Here is a 20,627-nt window from a genome sequence, read left to right on the forward strand (position 1 = left end):
ATCAGCCTTTCCAAGAGACCTTTCCACTGAAGGGAAGCAACAGTTCTGAATGTTAAGTTATTCCTTTCAATTGCTATCCAACGATTTGAGCTTTAGATCTATACACTGACAGTACAGTAAAGCATTTCTCCAATAAATCATGTCTAGGAAAGGTGAGGAGAAAAAGGACTTGAAAGGACCTGAAGACTGCTTAGTGTTTCCGCCAAAGGACACCTCCATAGCAAAAAAACCCACCAAAACAAAACAAACAAACAAAAAATACCCACCACACTTCTACTACATATTTGTTTTAATCAGTCATTTGTTTTGATTCACTGTTCAAGCAATTCATTGTAGACTAAGGAGTATCTTAGTTAAGTTAGCCTTCAGTTCAGGTTGTGGTGATTTTTTTTTCCCCATGTATGATATGAAGCATTTTCTGTTGCCTGACAGAGGTAAGTGTCCTGACCCGGGCAGTGCAAAGGAGATTTATGACCATCACCCTTTCCACAGACAGTCTTTATTTCTGATATTCAAGAGCCTAGATATTCAGTAGCCTAACTGTCATTTCACAGTCTCTTTGTTCCTCCTGCGCTCTTAAGATTTTTTCATTTGATATGGGCAAATTGTGAGGTTTTTCAGGAGGAAATAAAAGTGAAAAGTAGTAATCCAGGAACATATTAAGTCGGTTTCTGTACTTGAACAGAGCAGACTTCTTCAAGTACCTTCTTCCAATAAGTGACACCACCAACCATTGTTGTGAGTCAGCTCAAAAGAGGAATAGGGGCATGTTTTTTCACAGGCTTGCTGTGGTCTATCTACAAAGTACTGGCAAACCTTCACTGGCATCCAAGGATATGGAGCCAAGGGTGTTCCTATAGCTGTAAGCTTTTTTCCTTTATCTGAGGTCTCCCATCCTATTTCTCCCATTCTGAGTCTTTGTCTCTTTTCTCTACTCTAGTAAAATTCACCACTTACCTAAAAACAGATAAATGGATCTTCACTGTTTCAGCAAATATCTGATAGGGAAATTTAAAAAAAAAAATAAAAGGGCACAACCAATAAATGTAAGCAAATACAAGCTGGCTTGGGAAAAGGAATACTGCAGCTATCTGTAGAGTAATGAGGTACAGAAGGGGAAGGACTGACTCACACGGGCAACTTCAATTCCCTTTACGTTAATTTTCCTCTGGTTTTGCTGGCATTGTAGATATTTTATATTTTTGCTCAAAGGCAGATCAAATAGGATGCAGAAAAAAATGTGGGAGCAGAGGGACAGTATTAAGAGAAATTTGAATATTTCTAAAGGAGAGAAAAAGCCAGTTTCAAATTTAACTTTGCACTCCACTGGCTAGCAGCCACTGAACAGAAATAGACAGTATTTGAAACCAGAGACCTTTGCATTCAGCTGGGAAACAAAAACTATGCCATTATCTTAAATACTACTTCAATAAGCAACTAAAGCCATATTTATGTATCTATTGGCAGCAAGTTCTTCAAGTGGACTACAAAGCCAATTTAAGGGTGAAATCTGACCAAACAGGTTATTAATGTCCCATTGCTCCGAGAGCTCATGCAACTTCAGCAGAAGAGCTGAAACAAGAATGATTCAAGAATTCATTTAGTTGTCACCAGCACAGCCACAGGCTGCTGCTGGAGTGCTCAGTACAGCTATACCACTGCCACTGGAAACCAAAAGTGTCACACGACAGAGCAATAAAAACAGAATCAAACACGTGCAGATGGCAGGAGAAAATAATTGTTCAAAGATAGTAAGGCATTTGTCTATGCAAGTTAGATCCATTTTTATAGAAGGAATCCCTGACTACTCTCCAAGCCTGCTATGGAAGTAAACAACAATTTCATAACACAAAAATGAAGAGGCTCAGAGCAGAACAAACCTAGTGAGAGTAGGAGTCAAACAACATCTGCAACTAAGTAAAGGCCGTCTTATGTCATGTCCTGTTACTGTCTGATCTTTCCCACTCCTCCTCCTTCCCACTACTTGAAGGCACAGAAGTTTTATCTGTTTGTGTTAAGTTTCCTATAGACTGCAGAAACTACTTTTGTGTGCCAAGATACTATTCTGTCAACTTTGCTCAGCACATTGGACTAAAGTCAGAAAACAAGCTCCCAGAGCCCACGGTTTCTGTAACAACTAACTCAGGCTCCCAAAACAGATTTAAGTTACTACTTTGACTGGCACTTTATCCCAGAAAGTACTCAGCAAAACAATATAGTGTCCTTGGCCAGAAACTTTAGAGCTCTGCTTACATTCTGATCTTTGCAAAACACATACGTTCCAAATACTGAAAATGTCTACAGACAGACAAGGACTGCCAGAGATGCTGGACAGAAGCTTCAACTCCACAAAGAGTACCAAGCTTGCTAGAAACAACTTATTTTAAATACTCATCTGTCAAAGTCCACAATACACAGAATACCAATAGGAGAGCAGACCCCAGGTGTATCTGCAATGAGAACAGGCACTAAAACCAAGCCTAGTACCTAATCAAAGTTCTGACTTAATTTTTAGTGTTACTAGTTTGGAAAAATGATTGATTGAAAATGATTTAACAAGTTATCACTAAAGCATAGGCAGATTTTCACTTCTTGCAAACTGTGTCTCAGACTCGAACCAGCAACCAATCAGAAATACTTTCTTCTTCACCTTGAAGAAGGAAGGATTAGCAACAGTAAAGTAGCACCTTACACAGTAGTTATGCGGTGGCAATATAAGGCCAAGATACTGCAGTGTCAGGAGTGAAACCACAACTTAATCCCAGAAAAATAATTTGTCTTTTACTCAGTTGCAGGCTATCAGGCATATATAACATAAAGATCAAAAGCTTTCTCTTCCTTTGTTCCAAACTTAATCAAACAGCAAAATGCCTAAAGATCACAGGAACTCCAAGTTAATTCCACCTTAATTCTTCTGTATCGCAGGACTGAACTATACAAGTACAGTTGATAAGAAACATAGTTGGTACTGTCAAAATTAGCCCTCAAGTAGTACGGTATGAAACGTTACTGAGATGAATGTATTTCACTCCTATGGTCACCTATAACAACGACTCCAGCACTTCCAAGTGATCAGTATCTTAGAGCCATTACAACTAATTGAGTTCCCACATTAAAAGGGCTCACTGATGCTTATTGCAGGGGGCTTCTGTCATTACACATGTAGCAACAGGGGCGTTTCAGTAGAGACTCCAGGAACAAGCTGCTATGATTACCTGCCAAGTCACAGCTCTGCTATTCCTTTGCACCGGTATAGACAGCAGCTACCACAATCTAAGTTGCACTGACATTGCCATGAGGACTAACTGCTAGCAGCTTGACAACACCATGAGCACGGGCATACCGTTCTTTGCGGAGACCTTACAGTTCTCTGGCAGACAATGCTTTGACCTGTGTCCGTGTAGCATCTCAGTCAATGCTACCTGCCAACAACTTGCAAGAGTAGTTGAGTATTTTTAGCCACTGCCAATCCTAACTTACAAATCCAGATGAACTCCTACAAAAGAAGACCCACACAGCCCAGTAATGGGCAGAGAATTAGTCTCAAGTACAAACCTCAGTCAAACAGCAGGTTAGTACTGTCTCAGCAGTCTAGGGTACTGCCAAAATAACATTAGTACTGCATGTATTGCAACCCACTACAGCTTCCAGTGTAGGAGAAAGACCATTTTATCATAGTGCTAACAGAATAATAGAGACCACTGTTTTAACTGCTTAATCTTTTTTATTTTTTCCCCTTCTTTGCTTTTAAGATTTACAGTGTGTTTTTAAAGAGCATCCATAACTAAGAGGTAACAGACAAGATTGTTTTTAATCATACATACAAAATTACTTATGTTTACAAATTTTTGGCAATCCTAGTAACCCGTTTATTTCCTATTGCCATTGCCCCAATCATTGAAAAAGACAGTGTACAATAATTTACATTTTAAGTGTTTAAAAGTGCTCAATAGTGATTTTCCAAGAATAATATTTACAAGTGGCCTATACACATATGTACAGGTGTTACAAGTTGTGGCTGGAATATGGCTTTCTATGGAAAGTGCTTTATATTTGGTCAGTGGTGTTGCTGACTGACCAATCCAAGAGTTACTGATAAACCAGTAACCATTAAAAGCTGAATTGTTCTGGACACGTATTTACAGAACATGTTGTTAAGTTGTATAAAATGGCTATTTACATAAGTGTTCCATACATAAGGTATCTTCTTTCTTCCAAGAATGGAGGAAGTCTTTCAGCCACAAACCTGGTTACTATCCCCAAAGAGTGTAAAACACAAGTAAACTGGAAGTGATTGCAGATCCAACGTTTACGCCATATCATCATCTGTGCTTACAACAGATATCTGCATAAAATAAGTACAAGTTAGCTGCAAATGTACCAATAAAAGATACAAAATGATGCATATCATCACTACATGACAGTTTAAAGCAGGGGCTAGTTCTGCGGGCTAGTGACCACATTCAGCACTAATTACTCTAACCCAGGTATAGGAGAATGTTGAGGTTATGGTAGGCAACAAATAAGAGGACAAGTTCTCAGCTGAGTCAGCTCAGCGTCTGGCTGCAGCTTTCAAGAGCTAAGACCTCTCCTAAACTCAAGTCAGATAAATTTGGCAGTCTTTGTGTCTACTGAGGATTAACCTGGAGCTTCAGCCATGTCAACATATTTACTTACGGCAGGATAGGTGTGTCCTACTGAACCGCTGTGTCTTCCAATATCAATTGTGATGTCCTCTTCTGTAGTTTTCAGGTAGACAGGATTATCAAAATTCATGCTCTTCATGGTCTTATGCTGCCAGTTACGCCACATGAAATAGCCAGACACTGCAGCCATCACCAGCAATACTTTAGGGAGAGAAACAGATTACAAATATGAAGTAGGGTCAAGTCGAGCTCTTGATCAAGAGTGGCTTGTCCCACCACCAGGTGTCCCAAAAGCTAGTGAATGCTATACTCACAGGCAGGAAGAACAGTCCAAGCTGCTGACGTTCCTCCAGCTGCCGCTACTTCAGATGTTGTACCAGTCATATTTAATCCTACATGAGAATTTGAACTAGTGAACTTGCTTACCGACAAAATGACAGGCTTTGGTCAGATGCAAGCACTTCCCAAGCCTAGAAGCTGCTATCATACATTAGCTTTTCAGAAACACACTGCAAGAACAGTCTAATGGACTTCATCCTATATTAGTAGAAAGCTTTTTTTATTGCTTGCCTAATCTGAGAACACCTGGGATTTCATGGAACCTAAAAGGTTCCACACTGTCGTGAGTGAACTAATTATGTTTACACATTCTCCAGTTGTTGTATTTGTACTACACACATGATCTGGCCTGTGTTTTCTACTTGCATGCAAAGGAGAAAACGTTAAGTAGGCTAGTGGGTCAATTTGCATTTAATTTCTCTAATGTTTAGCAGTCTTAAGTTATTGGGACCAGTACCTCCAGGAACTAGTCCAACAGTTGGAGATTTTTCTGTTGTTCTGGTATCTTTAGCATCAGTGTAAGCCACAGTTGTTCCAGTACCTGAAACTAATTATAGATCAAGAACCCAGTTAATTCTGAAGTTCTGCAATGCCTTAGCTATGAGAGCCATGGTAGTGAATGTTTAGCAGATGGCAGAATGATCATGCAGCCTACTAACTTTATTGGAAACACTGACATTAGTTTCCTCACTAGCACACGGTCAGCTGGGGGGTTTGGATCAAAAATAATTCCAAGAATCAGGCATGAATTACAGGTAGAGTCATAACAGCAAGCCACCCTCACCCCTTCAGTTTTTCTGAGTGAGGTTTTAGTTCCACAAGTTTACTGGCTCAGTATAGACTTTGATACCGATAGCAAAACTTTAGAAACAGCCAACTTTAGAACAGCCAACTGAGGACATTCTTGCATTCCGTGCTCTAATTGTCGCAGTCAGAATCAACAAGCAATATAGTAAGCGGGACCTTGGAGTTTCTAGTTCCATTTAACCTGATAAATAAAATTGTCTACCATATAGATAGTGCTAAGGGTAGTAGCAGCAGCATGTTTGTTTGAACCACAAAAGGAGGTCCAAAAGAAGCTTTCTTGGCCAGCAAGACTCATTTACCAGCTTTTCAGCAGTGCATATTTATACACTGTAGAGCCCTGTTAGCTTACATACCTTGCTTTATAAGAAAGCGGCTTGGTACATTTTGTGTATATGCTTACTGTCTGTAGAAAGCCATGGAGGTAAAAGGTCTTTTTTTGCAAATGATGATGATGAAGCCAAGCATGGACTTTGAACAGCACCTGAAGACTTCGAGGGCCACCTTAATGCATGCTAGAAGACCACCCCACCACCCCAAGATAAATTGTAACAGATTAATCCATGCAAAGCTGTCAGTCTGTGCTGCCATATTTGTCTCCAACAGGTTCAGTACCACTACTCCCTCCTCATCCATCCTGGAAATGGTTTCAGTCATGTTACCATACCTGCACATCTCAGACCATCCTCCTGCAAGATGTATCCAACTGGACATGCACAGGTGTATTTTGGAGAATGTTCATTTATCTGAGGAGCAGGCAGGCACATGTAGCTACAGCCTCCATTTGCCATGTTCTCTTCACACCAGTTCCTGCCTGTTGGTACAGCAATTTACAGGAGTGAGCTTTCCTACTCCAGGTGTATAGCATAATTATTTGGTCAATAATTGCTCTAGTATAGTTACTTGTCTCTGCAGGTTATAGACTTGTACCTGCTCTGCCAAAGAAAGAACAATTGCAACTAGACGGGCTCTCAAGCCCAGAAAGGGTGCCTATGTTAGAAGCTTCAAGCACTTGTCGAAGTGAAGCAAACAACTATATAGGGGAGGGATACCATCTACTACCACCCAAGCAGGGTGGGCTTCTTACAAGTATACACTGTGACATAACTATAAACTGTATCAGAGTTACCTGAAGGCTGAACAAGTTCATGATACACAATGATGTCCTGTGCATCATTGAGGTTGTTCACTAAGGTAACCAATTCAGATCCACTAAATTTGTTTGCACCATAGACTGCCTCATTCTCTCCATCAATCCAGTAGACACGGTCCTAGAAGACAGTCATTGCATTCCATTACCTCTGTGCTGCTATCCACACCATAATTGCTAGCTAAATACTAGCAAGATGATCTCTGACAACTACTACAGGAGGTCACTCTTACCTCAAATATTGTTAGTGCAAGAGGATGAGGAAGAAACATATGAGACTTCAGCACAATTCTACGGTCCTGGCCATTCAAGTCCACACTTGACAGCATGTGTAGTTTAGAATCAAGCCAGTAAAGACGGCTTTTTACAAGATCTAGAAGGAAAAAAACACAAACATATTTACTATCTACATGCAGAAAGCCTCCAAAGCCTTCTGCAAAAGCTGAAAGACCCATCGGTTCAAGAATAGTTGTAGCATTGCCCTAGTTTCTTACCATACCGCGATACAGGAGGCTGCTGCAGTGCTGCCTAAGTGGCCTGTGCCTCAACTATAAAATAGAGCAGTGCAAGAAAAGTTACCATTTCAGTATCTGAGAAGTGCTGTCTGTGCCTGCTGCAGTGTCTCCAGACACACAGGAACTTCTCATTCTCAGAAGCTGAAAATAGTTCTCTGAAAGATGACCTTGGCTTTTGTAGCAAACAAATTGCTAAAGGTCCAGAATACCTCTGGCACAGAGACAAGTTCAACATACCTAGAGCAATTCCATTAGGCCACTGGATTTCTGTTGTCACAAGCTGCTGTCTGTCAAATCCATTCATTCCTGCTTTTTCAATTTTTGCTGGCTCACCCCAGTCTGACCAGTACATAAAGCTGTGAAGCAGAATTTACGTTGTATGATGCACTATAGTACTGTGTAGTATCACTCTTAATTATGACCAATAACTAACAAAGGCTACCTAAGTCAGTTATCAGGATATGGAGTAGCTGGTAGGTCCGCTCTTTTAAGAGAGCCAGGACAAATACTCACCCAGAGAGAGGATCTACTGCAATAGAAGCTGGCTCTCTCAGCTCAGAAAGAAACAAAACCTTTCTTTTTGTGCCATCTAGGCTAGCCACTGAAATGGTCTTTGCAGTTGAGTCAGACCAGTAGATGTTTTTATAAACCCAGTCCACGGCAATTCCTGAAGGGCTATGTATGTTGTCCAGGATTTTGATATGTGTTCCAACTTTATCACGAGTATCAATAGAGGCACTGAAAGACAAGAAATGCTTACTTTCAACCCCCTCCTCCACAGATACTATTATTTGACATACTTTAGCAAATACTGTACACATCTCAGGCAGACAAGGTAGAAGGTGCACTTGTGACTTTCCGGAGCCCCTTTTGTGCAACTGCATCAGCAGTTACTAAGAAGTGCAATAGGCATACACATTGCTACTGCTGGAAACTTGCATCTACTGTACTTTGTCTTTAGGACATCACAAATCTAGTTCTCATCAGAGTCTAGAGAAGCATGTTGGATAAAATGTGGATGATTTAGAGGAGCACACAAGAGGTTCAGAAGATGAGTCCATTTACCTGAAGATTGCTTTTTGGCTGAAATCAGCCCAGTAAAGCTTTTGCTCAGCAATATCAGCATCTAGAGCTACAGTGTTTCTTAGTTGCTCTACTAGCTGAATATATTCTTTCCTCTCAAGGCCAATCTTCCTGATATCCCGGCGGTTGGTGAAAATCAGACATGGTTCTTTCCCTGTGAAGAGAGTGTAGAGCGTTATCTCTACTTCTAGACATGTAGTCATATACTGTTATTTTATGAGTTTTAAAAGTATTTAGTATTTTCCATTCCACACTTGCTAGTGGATGCTGACAGAGGTCTTGGCTGTACCATACATCTTCCTTTCCTCCCTCCGTAACCTGATGGGGAAGGTCCTCCTGCCCAGGTAGCAGACAAGCAGTCTATATCAGGCAGCTTTAAGTACTGTATCATGGCATGATTCAAAGTGTTGCGAGAGTTCAGGTCTGTACAAGTTACATTGTTAACAGCACAAGGAGAGTCAAAAACACAGTAACATAAAAAGCACATTACTTGCTATCTCATTTAAAAAGTGGAGATAGAGAAGTCTTATGCCAATACTTACCCACTGCCTTGCACACTCCAGTAGCAAGATCCATCTGATAGCCACGGCTACATTCACATTTGTAGCCCCCTTTGAGGTTGATACAGATTTGACTACAGATACCAGGATTCTGGCATTCATCAATATCTGTAAAGACAACAATTTAATTTGTTCTAATCTCCAATACCACCAGTAGGGTCCATGTTAACCTACTTGATACTTGCCTCCACAGGTTCTCCTGTCTATAAGCTCAAACCCAGCTGGACAGTCACATTCGTAGCCAATAACGAGATCTCTGCAGATATGAGAGCATCCGCCATTGTTCACCAGACATTCATTTACGTCTAGAAAAAAAGATTTGGCCATTTCTGAGACAGCACACATTTAGTCTTAAAATCTTAGTTGCACAGTGCTTTATCTGATACTCATCCACTTCCTAATGATACCTGCCACATCTGACAAACTACACATGCAAGAGACTCAAATTCATATTTGCCTAGCTATCAACATGTTACTTCTGTTGCAAGCTGGCTGCAGCAAACATTAAGGCTCCTGGAAGTTTCAGTTTAATGCCTTCAAGTGCCTTCTGGCCATGGAGAAGTCATCTCAATAGCCAGTTTGGCTAGGATAAAACTAGCCTGTAGACTAGGTTGCTCTTGTTTGTTTGTTTGCCACGAAGGAAGTGCATATAGGCATTCCACATTGACATTTTACAGCTCAGAGGCTGTATTCAAGTATATCTAGTAATCAGCATTGCTTAACACGTTAGTTCACTTACTACAGTCCGTTAGAGGCTCATCACTCCAGTCCTTGCAGTCTCTCTGCTGGTTACACACTTTATTGATATCTATGCATTCTCCACTTCTGCATTTGAATTTGCCAGGTCCAGAGCACTGAATAACTGAGATAATGAAGATTGTGAGGGCAACTACCAGCTTCAACAGGTGTTCTGCAAAGACCTTATTCTTGTTTAGTTCCATACTTACCATTGTTACAATTTGCTTCATCAGTGCCATCCAAACAGTCTCTCACACCATTGCACTGCCTACTCCCATGGATGCAGTTCCCATCTTCACATCTGAACTGGTCTGGTCTGCAGGTCCGAGAAGCTGAGGACACAGCCATTACAGACTTAAACTTCTGAGGTCTGCCAAAGGAAAGAAAATAAAAACAGGAGCCAAACAGCACCTCCTAGAGAAAGGCGAAGTTAACTTACGGCAGTTGATTTCATCACTTCCATCTTTGCAGTCAGGATCTCCATCACAGCGCCACTTTTTGTGGATACATTCACCTGAGCCACATTGCACCTCACTGACAGAACACTTCACAGGAGGTGCAGGCTGACGGCCACATTGCTCTAGAGATTCATCTGAGTGGTCAGAGCAGTCAGCATCATCATCACACACCCAGCTGATGGGGATGCAAGTGGAGCTCTTGCACTGGAACTCATGAACTCCACAGGTAGGAGGTGCACACTCCAGCTCATCACTGCCATCGCTGCAGTCATCTTGACCATTGCAGACAAAGCTCTTGGAAATACACTGTCCACTGCTGCACGTGAACTCTGCTGGACTACAAGTCACATTGCCTGAAGTAACAGGAGTAAGAGATTAGCAGATTATCACCAGGAGGCAGATTTTTGTATGAAGATGTTTTGCTTTACAGGTTCTTCATCAGCCATTAGCTGAGAGAATATCAGCATCCTGTATAAGGCTCTAGGAGAACCTAAATGAGCACCTACAGGCCACTTGGACCCCACATGGACTGTTCTCCTTGCCTTTGGATGTTATGATTGAGATGCATCAGTTTTTAGCTACTTAGCAAAAATAACTTCTTCTAAAGCAGCAAGGTTATTCTGCTTTGGCGTGCGAAACTTTCAGAAAACAGACTCAAACCCTGTGGGCCAGAGACAGAAGGCAAGAGAACTGCTAACTCTAGAATACAGATGAAGATAAAGGTAGCCAGACGGTCAGCATGAACTGTAGTTTGAAATTGAAATGTTTTGTTGTGGTTCCCAGGATGGCAGTGGCCCGTTTACCTGGCAAACAGATCAACATCTTGCAGCAGTTTATCCTGTTGTCTTACGAGCACCCACACAGCTTACACCAGTACAAATGACACTGGTTTTATAGAAGTGTAGCTAGCAGCTCAGTATACCTAGGCTGATAGTTTTGTCAGCTTTATTAGAAATGTTGTCTGTAGATTTCTTGGTCTGATTGAGGTGTTGGCTTGCCGAGTAAGACAGCAACTCAGACACAACAGAAGTCTGGAGATCTAAGTCTCCTTAGCTCATCCAGGTAAGGTAGCTCTAATGAAAGCTAGCCCTGTAGCTTTGGTTACAGCAAATTTGTCTCTGGATACCTTAAGCTACTCAGATATGCAAGTTCATTGTAATAAGCCAGGAACACTGCACTCAAATGCTGGCACTGGCAGCCTCACTTCCGCACCGGTCTGAAATCTAACTTCCCTTGACTGCACTTTCAGACTAAACGCACAGAACACTCCAGGACAGGCCTATAAATCAGATCAGCTGTACCCTGAGCCACAAGCCACTACTATGTTCTTAGGAGATCATTTGTTAAGGTAAGCAGCAACTAGAGCTGCTTTTGAGAAACTCCGCACAGAGTAAGCTCTGATGGTTTGTCTGACACGTGACTAAGCCTGTGGCTATTGCCAAAATTAGCCAGAGACCAGAGAGACACTGAAAAGCTTATATTGCTGTAGTCTTGGCTTAGCAGGATAGAGGAGTGTTAGAACAAGTCTATTTTGTTAAGCAGGCTGCAATACAAGGTTTAAGGATATATCGATACTATAAGAAATTCATCTTCCCAGATATACTGCCCAGCTTGCTCCTATCCAGACAATTCAATTTCAAATAGAGTTATGCAGCCACCATTTCTTCCCTTACCACAATACTCTTCATCTTCTCCACTGTCACAGTCTTTTTCACCATCACATTTCCAGGACACTGGGATACACTGGGTTGACTGAGGACCACAGCTGATTTCATTTACCCGGCATGTTCTCATATCTATTGAAAAAAGTTTAAGTTCAATTTAAGAGTTCTGGAATTTAAGAGCTACTGATTTGGGGTTTTAGCAGTTGTCCTGAAAGTTCAGACTGAAAGGCTTCAGCTCTGGACAAAACTGCAGTTAGATGCCAGCATCTAAGTTCATGGCTCTGTCATGGAAGAGGTTACACTAGTCGGTGGTGTTCAGAAGAAAAGAATGCTTCTCAGTCCTAACAGATTAATATCATAAGAGTACTTTTGTAGTGGTAGTTTTGTGATTGCGCTTCAGTTACATTGTTGAAGCTCAAGCACATAGTAGTAGGCAGAGGTAATGCCGAAGCGCAGTAGGACTTGGTATTCCTCAGCGTGGATCTTATTGATACAAAGAAAGGAAGCTTCATGGATCTGTATTCCTTGATTATAGTTACCACAGTTAAGACCGTAGTTGCTACCTGTGAGACCTCACAATCAAGCCTCTTTGTTTCTCCTTCCCACCCCTCCACATGCAGTCAACAACTCAGTTCCTATACTAGCTCTGATTATCTTGTGAAGCAGTTGTTCTGGAGGCCAGTAATCACTTGGTGAACAAGCCACAGTAATGGTCCGGCCTGCCGCGCTGTGCTTCCTGCTTCGGACTGTCAGTAAAATCTGGTACTTGCTATCTGTTACCAGGTACAAGTGCAGAGTCCCCACTCAGTTCTGCATCTTTTTAAGCAGTAAAAAGTCTTGTCAAGACCTTGAATTAGCCAAAGCTAGGCCAGCACTTAGGAAAGTGCTTTTCAACGTAAGTTCATCCTTCCTTTAGAAGGAGAGCAAGCCTGCAAGCAGGCAAGAAGTCAAAACACTACTCCCCACAGGCTTGCCTGCACTGACAAGCCAGGCTCACTTACGGCACAGTTCAGCACTTTCATCTGACCCATCCTCGCAGTCTGGATCTCCATCACACTGCCATCTGTTAGGCACACACTGACCACTGATGCACACAAAATCAGATTCAGCACAGGTCTTCTTCACTGCAAGGGAAAAGGACAGACACTTGTTTAGAGACCAGAGCTTAGCTTGTTTGTTGCAGCTAGAGATAAACTGATCCTCCCTAGGAAACTGTTGCAATATCCTTAGTTCTTGGATGTCTGGTGTCCTCCCCACCAGTCTAATGACAGCGCTGTTCAGCATTTCTTAGAGTTACACTGTGCACAAAGAAATATTTATCTTCCTCTAACCAGGCACTGAAGGACTGCTATTGTTAATGCAGACTGCGCTGCTAGAATAGCTGCTGCTTTGAACACATTTGAGTTAAAGGTCTATTGATATTAATACTCAGATTTTGAAACCCAAGTTTACTTTCAAGGCACTTGATTTGTCATTACAGAAGCATGGTACTATGCAGCTCTAAGGTAACAGTTCGGGTTTGCTCAAGCAGACTGGCAATTCAAACACCAGTGTTGGATATCGGGTCTGTTTTGCCTCTTCTCCAAGTACATCTAGTCATCTATCTTGGCCTCTATGTCTGCTTAAAGCAAGAGTTGGCACACAAAGTTTGGCTTACTGTTTATAGGAAACACAGCAAAATCACTTTCACACACAAAACAGGGCATTTAACCATTGAATAGCCAACATCTAAATGCTAATAGCAAACAGTTTCTACTATGTTTTCAAGCATTAACTGAGAACAGGCTTGCATTCTGTTCTTGACAGTCACTACTCTTGCAAATAAAGAATTTTGTTCACAACCTTTTCTCCCAGTCACCAATTCCCAGAGACTTTCATAGTGCTTAGGAGAATTCAATCAATTCAGATGCATAAAAGGTATTAAGATAGTTCTACAGAATTTGTCATCTACTCTATATTCTGACTGTCAGAAGCAAGGGATAGGATAGGCATCTCCAGCTATCCGCTGTTAAGCCCTCACTGTATACTAGCAAGTACTACTACAAAAGTATTCTTTTGACTACTTACCACAAGCACTCTCATCACTGCCATCTGAACAGTCTTCATCACCATCACATTTCCAGAGTAAGGGAATACAGCGTCCATTACTACATGGGAACTGGGATTCCTCACATTTTGTTCTCACACCTTCAATGAAAAAAGAAACCTAAGCCCCCAATACTGCTCAATGATACTTTCTTGCTTTCCCCCAATGCTGATCTGGGAGTTACCCAGCTTGACAAACAACATAATACCAGCATGAAACTGGATCCGAACTCTGAACCTTTGCAGTCTCCTTATTCAAACATGACAGCAGAGCCAGATGCTTTTCCTCACAGTACAAGTGCAGAGCTTAAGCACTATGACAGTGCACCGAATAGAAAACAGTAAACCAGTCTCAGCATTCTTCTCATCGAGTTCTCCTTTTCAAAGCAGGATTAAGTTTGCAAGGCAGAGTGACATAAGCACACAATGATTTCTGCTGCCCAGCACCTAGGTTTGCATCTCAAAACTCTTCAAACTTCAAGCAAGCTTGGTTTATACTTGACTAATGTTGAGCTGGATTAGCATTTCAGTACTCTGCTGCTAACACTTTACTGCAGAACCCGAGACTATAAAGAAAGCTTAGGTACCTGCTCTGTGGTAGAATAAAGAGTTTTGATGATTTAAGTTACTCCTCAAAAAAGGGCACCCAGAGACATTCCTTAGTATAGGCAAAAAGTGTCATCACTTACCTAGATCTTACTTATTAAGGCTAGACCAAGTGTGGTGCTAAGAGAGCAAGATTATTTATCACTTCCTTCTGGAAGCAAGTCTGTTGTCTCCCAACTGATAACAGTCTTGATTTGTTAGCATGCTTGAGTAAGGTACTGCTATCTGCATGGCAAGAGTTCAAGTGCATTTTCCAGAGTATCTCCTGCTTCAAAATTGTATGACCCCATTCCTCAAGGGAACCTACTTTGTCTTGAAGCCATGTTAAAAATGTTACTAAAAACAGCAGCCTGCTTCTTCAGCACCAAAGCCAGAGCTGTTCCATGTAATGCATGCAGGCAAGTGCGTAAACTCATGCATTAGTATTGGCTGCACATGTCTATGGCATGATGCAATACTCCTGCTCCTCCTTGGTGTATTGCATTACTTAGTAGAGGCACTTTGTCTTAGCATTCCAGGGCAAACAAAGGGCATCAAATTTTAGTTGAACTTTACTTGTTATCCTATATTTTCTGTGTATGAAATGCAAAATAAAAGACAGCTTCCAAATGGAAGGAAGCTCTTCAGCTTTTTTACATTATATTGGCCAGCCACCAGACAGTAGGCAATGGCAAACCTTGGACAGTTTATAAACAAGGATAACATGGACAACTATCTGCTGAGTGTATCACAAATTCATGCTAGATTTGAAACAGCAGGTTATTGAGCTCTGCTAATGTTTTAGCAGTCCCAGTGGCTGAGAAAAATTCTTGCCAGACAGTAAAGCTGAACAATTTGTTTAATGGGAACTGTGTTCCAAGAGATAAAAAAACCCTCAACATCAGCTCTTGTGCCCTGCATTCCCATTCTTCTTTTCCGTTTCAGGATGGGAGTTACACTAGCATGCATATTCTAATAGCATAGTTTTCTAAAGCTACTACTATTTGGTCAAAAGCTGTCAAACAACTAGCTTGCCTTGTGCTAGAAGGCACAACCCAGCCAGCTTAGAGAGGGTATAGAAGCTGCAGCTGTCAGTTCTGTTTAAGCCTAACATCACCTTGTTGTCCAGTAATCTCTAAGAGAAACAGCCTTCTGCTTGCAAGCTCTGGTCATGTATTATTCCAGTTATTGCTGTACTACCACCTAAGACACACAGTGACTGACTCCTAGTTTTGAGACATTCTCATCCAGGCTTTCAAACTGAGAACAGTCAACCTCTCCCAAAATAGCATATCACAGATATTAGACTAAACCTGCCACTCAGGAGATCTCAAAATAACACCACAGCCCTTAGTAACTCTATTTCAAGCTAGAATAACCAGAAAATGCTTGCCTAATACAACACACCAGGCTAAATGAGCGACTTAGCTTGGAGCAACAGCTATAGCGTCAGGATGACAATCCTTACAACAAACCATTCCAATAAGCGTATCAGCTGCAAAAGCAATGATACAAGTGAAGTGTCAGAACAACTACTTTTGTTAGCCCAGAAACAAGTAAAGAACTGACAGTACCCAACACCCACACAAGGATACCAAGGTAAAGGTTATCATCTGTTGCTACTCCTGAACACGTCTGTCAGACTCTAAGGGCTACTTGAAGTGAACTCCAGTTAAGATGAAGTAAACTCCAGTAACTATGACCCTCATGCCCAAGCACAGTTCTGCAATGTCAGATAACCACTTAGTTATGACAGTACCACTATAATCCACTGCTGTTTGAGGCAATGGAGTCATAGCTTAGTTGCAGCTTCAGTCACTAGTTACTTCATTATCTTCAGATCAGCATCAATTAGCTGCTAATTCAAAGCCTCTCTTCACCTGTTACTCATACACCAGAAGCACCTTCACACCTTTTCTCTTCCTTGGGATAAAGCTTAGACAAAAAATGTCAAGAACCATTAACTTCACAGCTTGTGATTGCTAACACATTTTACCACTCACCAGGCAACTACTTAATAGAAGTTGGCTCATAAGCAGCAATGTGTGCAGGATGAAGGATCACAGCTACAATAACTACTTAAGTTAAAGTAGCTTTCTCCTGCCTCTGCTGTCACTGTTTGTCTAAGCCCCTAACTTGTCAGATTACTTGCCTGGGCTCCCTCAAACATGTGACACTTGTGTGCTGTCATCTGACACCAAGTCCCAGAAAAGCTTGCCACAGTGATTGGGAAACCTTGGGAGAGCTCAAACAGGAACCAGCTTAGACTCCTGCGCCCCACCCCCAGACCCTGCAATTCCTACTGGCAGGGGAGGGCTGGTGGGGCCACTAACTCAGATTGAGGGAAAACTCAAACTAACCCGGTGAACTCCAGTTGTCCTCCATTGTATATTTTGTTATGATTTCTGACTACGGTGCAATAGCAACTTCAGTGCCAGCCAGCTCGGTCCTTCATACCGCAGCTGTTTAATCATATCTATTGTAGGCTGGACACGGGGGCAATCTACATGACATGGAAACCAAGGAGTGACTAGGCTGACATTTCCCCTCTTCCTCTTTGCATGAGGCCTGGCTGCAACAATCCCTTGTTCAGGCTACAAGGCCCAACTACATTTAAACGCAGCCAAGCCAAGATCTTGCACTTAGGCCTACCTCAGGGGACGAGTCAGGAGATTAAGATCCATTAAAACGGTGCAGATTAAGATTAAGACAGTGCAGACATCAATTGTCACATCCCTCCCCAGCCGGAGGGGCAGTCTGGGTTCCCGACAGAAACAAGGAGTCAACCAAGTGATTAGTTCTTTGGCTCGAGAACGAAAACATTTTTAATGCACCACTCAATCGGCTTAACGCGCAGGTACCACGGGGGTAACAGCCGGATCCAGGGAGGCAGCCCCGGCTCCGGGCACAGCGAGAGCCCAGCCCGAAGGAGGGACCCGGCGCCGGCAGAACTCAGCCTCGCCACCAGGTGGAGATCCCTCACGGGTGGTGACCACCGGCCCCGAGCCACAGCCACGCCAAAGCGCCTGGATGCCACAAAGCCAAAGTTGCTTTGCCCTAGTTTGACAGCACGCTTAACTCCGCAGGCTCCCCGAGGGCTCCTCCTTCCCTCCCCCACCACAACGCCCTCCCCGCCACCCGCTGAGCCCATCGTGCGCGAAAACAAATCCCCCCAGAGCGGCCGGGCTGGGTCTCGCCGCCCCCCTGCCCCCCCGTCCCCGTCTCCAGGGGAGCCCCTCCGAGAGCTGGAAAATAAAGAAAAGGCGGCGGGAGAAGGCACCGAGGCGAGAAGCGGCGGCGCCCCAGCCTCCCCCCCTCCCCGTCCCCGCACTCACCATCGGCGGCGGCGCGCAGGCAGCCGAGGGCGAGCAGCAGGCACAGCGCCCGGCGGCACGGCAGCGCCCGCCGCCCCTCCGACCGCATCGCCGCAGAGACACAGAGGGGGAGAGGAGAGGAGGCGCCGCGGTCGGAGAGGCGGCCAGGAGGAGAACGGGAGGGAGACAGAGGCATGCACGGGGGGAGGGCGTCCCCGCGGCGCTCTTATAGCAGCCGCCCGGCCGCCCCGCGCGGCCGCTGGTGACTCACGGCGCGGCGCCGGGCCCCGGTTGGCTCGCCAGCGCCGCCCGCCCCCGCTGCTCCGCCGCGGCACCTGCGGCCCCGCACACTGCTCGGCTCGGCGTGGTGAGTGCGGGGCACGGCGGGGCCGGCTGCCCGTCGCACCCGGGGGGCGGTTTCCTTTCCCCCTCTCTCCCCCCACTCTCTCCCTCTCTCCCCCCACTCTCTCCCTCTCTCCCCCCACTCTCTCCCTCTCTCCCCTTTTCTCTGCCTTTCCCCCTTTCTCTCCCTGTCCTCCCCTCCCCTCTCCCTTTCCTCCCCTCCCTCTCCCTTTCCTCCCCTCCCTCTCCCTTTCCTCCCCTCCCTCTCCCTTTCCTCCCCTCCCTCTCTCTCTTTTTCTCCCCCAAACGCGATGTCGCCGCGGGGAGAGGGCGTTGCGGGGACCCCCCGTCTTGGGCGGTGCCGAAATACGCGGTGCGGGATCTTTTTTTTTCGTCCAAAGCGGCGTTTCTTCCCTCCGGTGCTACCCTCTCCCGCTCACATCCTTGCGTGCCGGTGGATGTTTTCTCTCTTCGTAGCAGAACTCGACTGAAAATGAAGCGAGAGCTGCTCTTGAGGAAGAAAACGATTGCTTCTGCCTTCTCCGATCGGGGATCGTAGTTAATTAGTAATTGATACGCCAAACTCGTTAATTACGAGCGTTACATTTTATTTTAAGGGGGGAATTGGTAGTTTTATCCTGTGTTTGTAGCATTTTGGGCATCCACGTATGTCTTGGTGAAATAAAGAGAGAAAAGAAGGGTTGTTAAAGTGAAAATTTGTGTTTGCTGGCAGCAGTCTTGGAATTTGCAGTTGAGGTTTAGTGATCCTCTGCTTTTTTTTTCATTTATTTTCTTAGACTTGCTAGTTTATGGTAATATTGTGTGCTGTCCTATTAATATTGTAGTGGAGATATAAATCTCAGCAGGTGGCTCCATCCAAAAATGATGAAAAAGCTGTTTGCTGTTTCTTTCCTTGAATTAGTAGCCTAATATTTTAAGTCTTTTTCAGTAATTCGAATGATTCCTACAATGAAGCAAGTATCTTTGAGGCTTTATTTCCTAAATGTCTTAACATATTTCTTTATATGTTATTTGCAGAGTGAAGCCCATTTTGGATCGCGTCCAGTTGTATCATGACTCCACTAAAGACAAATGATACCACTGCATGAATAACTTCAGAGTGGATTATCACTTGCCGTTCGTGTAACGAACCAATGCCTGGGTCATCCAAATGGGCAAATCGTTGCTGTATCAGAGACTTGTCAAAGGAGTCAAGATTTGATTTCATGTAACTGAAATACATCTGAGAATGATATTTCTGATATGTGTGTAAATGTAGGGAGAGCATTTCCTAGCCTCCCTATAGCACTTCTACCTCAAGGCCTCAGGGGCAGCAGGAGAATGACTCTTCTTTTGCTGCCTGCCTGGTATGTGGCATTAGCTGCTACAGTATTGTTCACACAAACAGATGCTGCTTCAAGCAAGAAAATTCTGTTGTGTGTAAGGGGCTTGACTGGGGTCCTTGGGAAGATGGTTTGGTGTAAGTGGTATGCTGAAAACATCATTGTGCTTGCAGATCTTCAGCATGACTTATTGCCTTCAGTTGGATGCTTGCTCTTGCATGGTGTGGTGGGCTTTGGGCTAAACAGCATTTTCATAAATGCCCTGTTACCATTACAGAGGTATTTTAGAAGCGATAGACTGAGTGCAACAATACACAAGATGACTTCGGTCATGCAGAAATACAGAGCTGTATGTAACTTAGTGTATGCTGGTAGTTGATGGTTTTCCCTGTTTGTCTATGGAAGAAAAAGCTTTACTGGAGGGAGGAAAAGTAGTCTTTGTCCCCTGCATTATTGCTGCTCTTTGAGCACCTGCACTTGGCTTTGTGATGGGGAAGCAGTTTTCTATCTCAGCTCTTTGCACACCTGAGTGTTTTGACTCCAGAGCAAAACTTGCTGTAAAATAGTTTTTTGCATTTCAGTTACGTTAGAATGTATGAGTAAGCAAATGCATGAGTCTGGTCATGATGGGGTTCTGGTCGGCTTTCCAGAAAAGAATCTCAGACAACTTAGTACCATTCTTACAGGAACTGTCTTTAAGAGAAGAGCAAGTAACCTGCCAGATCCGTGGGAGCTGGGAGCCATCTGCACTGAGTTTTCATGCCTTTGCAGTGGCCGTAGTCTTGCAAAGGCTGGTTTCATGCGGGACAAGAAGTGGGATCCACAGTGTGTGTAATGAATAGTAGCGTCACTTTGTTCATACACAGCAAAGATGCAAGCCAGGCTAGATAGACCCAGGAGAACTGAAATAAAATTGTGGGTTTCTGTTGGAAATATGCAGGCTTGGGAGAATAATAGTCTTACTATGCTAGTGTGAGTGTAGGAGCAAAGCATCTAAGGGG

General features: G+C 43.5%; 1 protein-coding gene and 1 long non-coding RNA gene across 11 annotated transcripts in view; one reads left to right on the top strand and one right to left on the bottom strand.

Annotated features, from left to right (window-relative positions):
* Positions 1-3,716: 3,716 nt before the first annotated feature.
* On the bottom strand, positions 3,717-18,265 carry VLDLR (very low density lipoprotein receptor). Of its 2 annotated transcripts, XM_054054377.1 has the most exons (19): positions 17,963-18,265; positions 14,025-14,144; positions 12,959-13,081; positions 11,967-12,089; positions 10,275-10,646; positions 10,045-10,167; positions 9,837-9,959; positions 9,283-9,402; positions 9,080-9,205; positions 8,520-8,691; positions 7,968-8,192; positions 7,692-7,810; positions 7,173-7,312; positions 6,919-7,060; positions 6,457-6,603; positions 5,443-5,532; positions 4,961-5,038; positions 4,678-4,847; positions 3,717-4,345 (listed from the first exon to the last, which is right to left on the bottom strand). In XM_054054377.1, the coding sequence occupies exons 1-19, from the start codon at positions 18,135-18,137 to the stop codon at positions 4,310-4,312; spliced, it is 2,724 nt and encodes a 907-aa protein (XP_053910352.1). In that variant the 5' UTR covers positions 18,138-18,265; the 3' UTR covers positions 3,717-4,309. The 2 variants fall into 2 exon arrangements, with proteins under 2 accessions (XP_053910352.1, XP_053910353.1); XM_054054378.1 differs by lacking the exon at positions 5,443-5,532 and having other exon boundaries at positions 17,963-18,263.
* Positions 18,167-20,627, top strand: part of LOC128850398 (uncharacterized) — a 106,922-nt gene continuing 104,461 nt past the window's right edge. For 3 of the 9 annotated variants that reach the window (XR_008447808.1, XR_008447809.1, XR_008447804.1), the window contains exons 1-2: positions 18,167-18,308; positions 19,322-19,650. This is a non-coding gene — a long non-coding RNA (uncharacterized LOC128850398). Of the gene's footprint in view, positions 18,309-18,634; positions 18,657-18,692; positions 18,850-19,321; positions 19,651-20,627 lie in introns of those variants that run through there. The other 6 variants (XR_008447807.1, XR_008447806.1, XR_008447805.1 and 3 more) reach the window with 4 other exon arrangements.

Source organism: Cuculus canorus, chromosome Z, assembly GCF_017976375.1.
Source record: "Cuculus canorus isolate bCucCan1 chromosome Z, bCucCan1.pri, whole genome shotgun sequence".
NCBI lineage: Eukaryota > Metazoa > Chordata > Aves > Cuculiformes > Cuculidae > Cuculus > Cuculus canorus.

Coding starts and splice junctions, on each gene's coding strand:
- VLDLR (XM_054054377.1), bottom strand. CDS start 18,137: ATGCCTCTGTCTCCCTCCCGTTCTCCTCCTGGCCGCCTCTCCGACCGC. Junction 9,403..9,836: donor TGAGCCTCTAACGGACTGTA/GTAAGTGAACTA, acceptor CTTTTTTTCTAG/ACGTAAATGAATGTCTGGTG. Junction 7,811..7,967: donor GCAGTAGATCCTCTCTCTGG/GTGAGTATTTGT, acceptor TCTGCTTCACAG/CTTTATGTACTGGTCAGACT.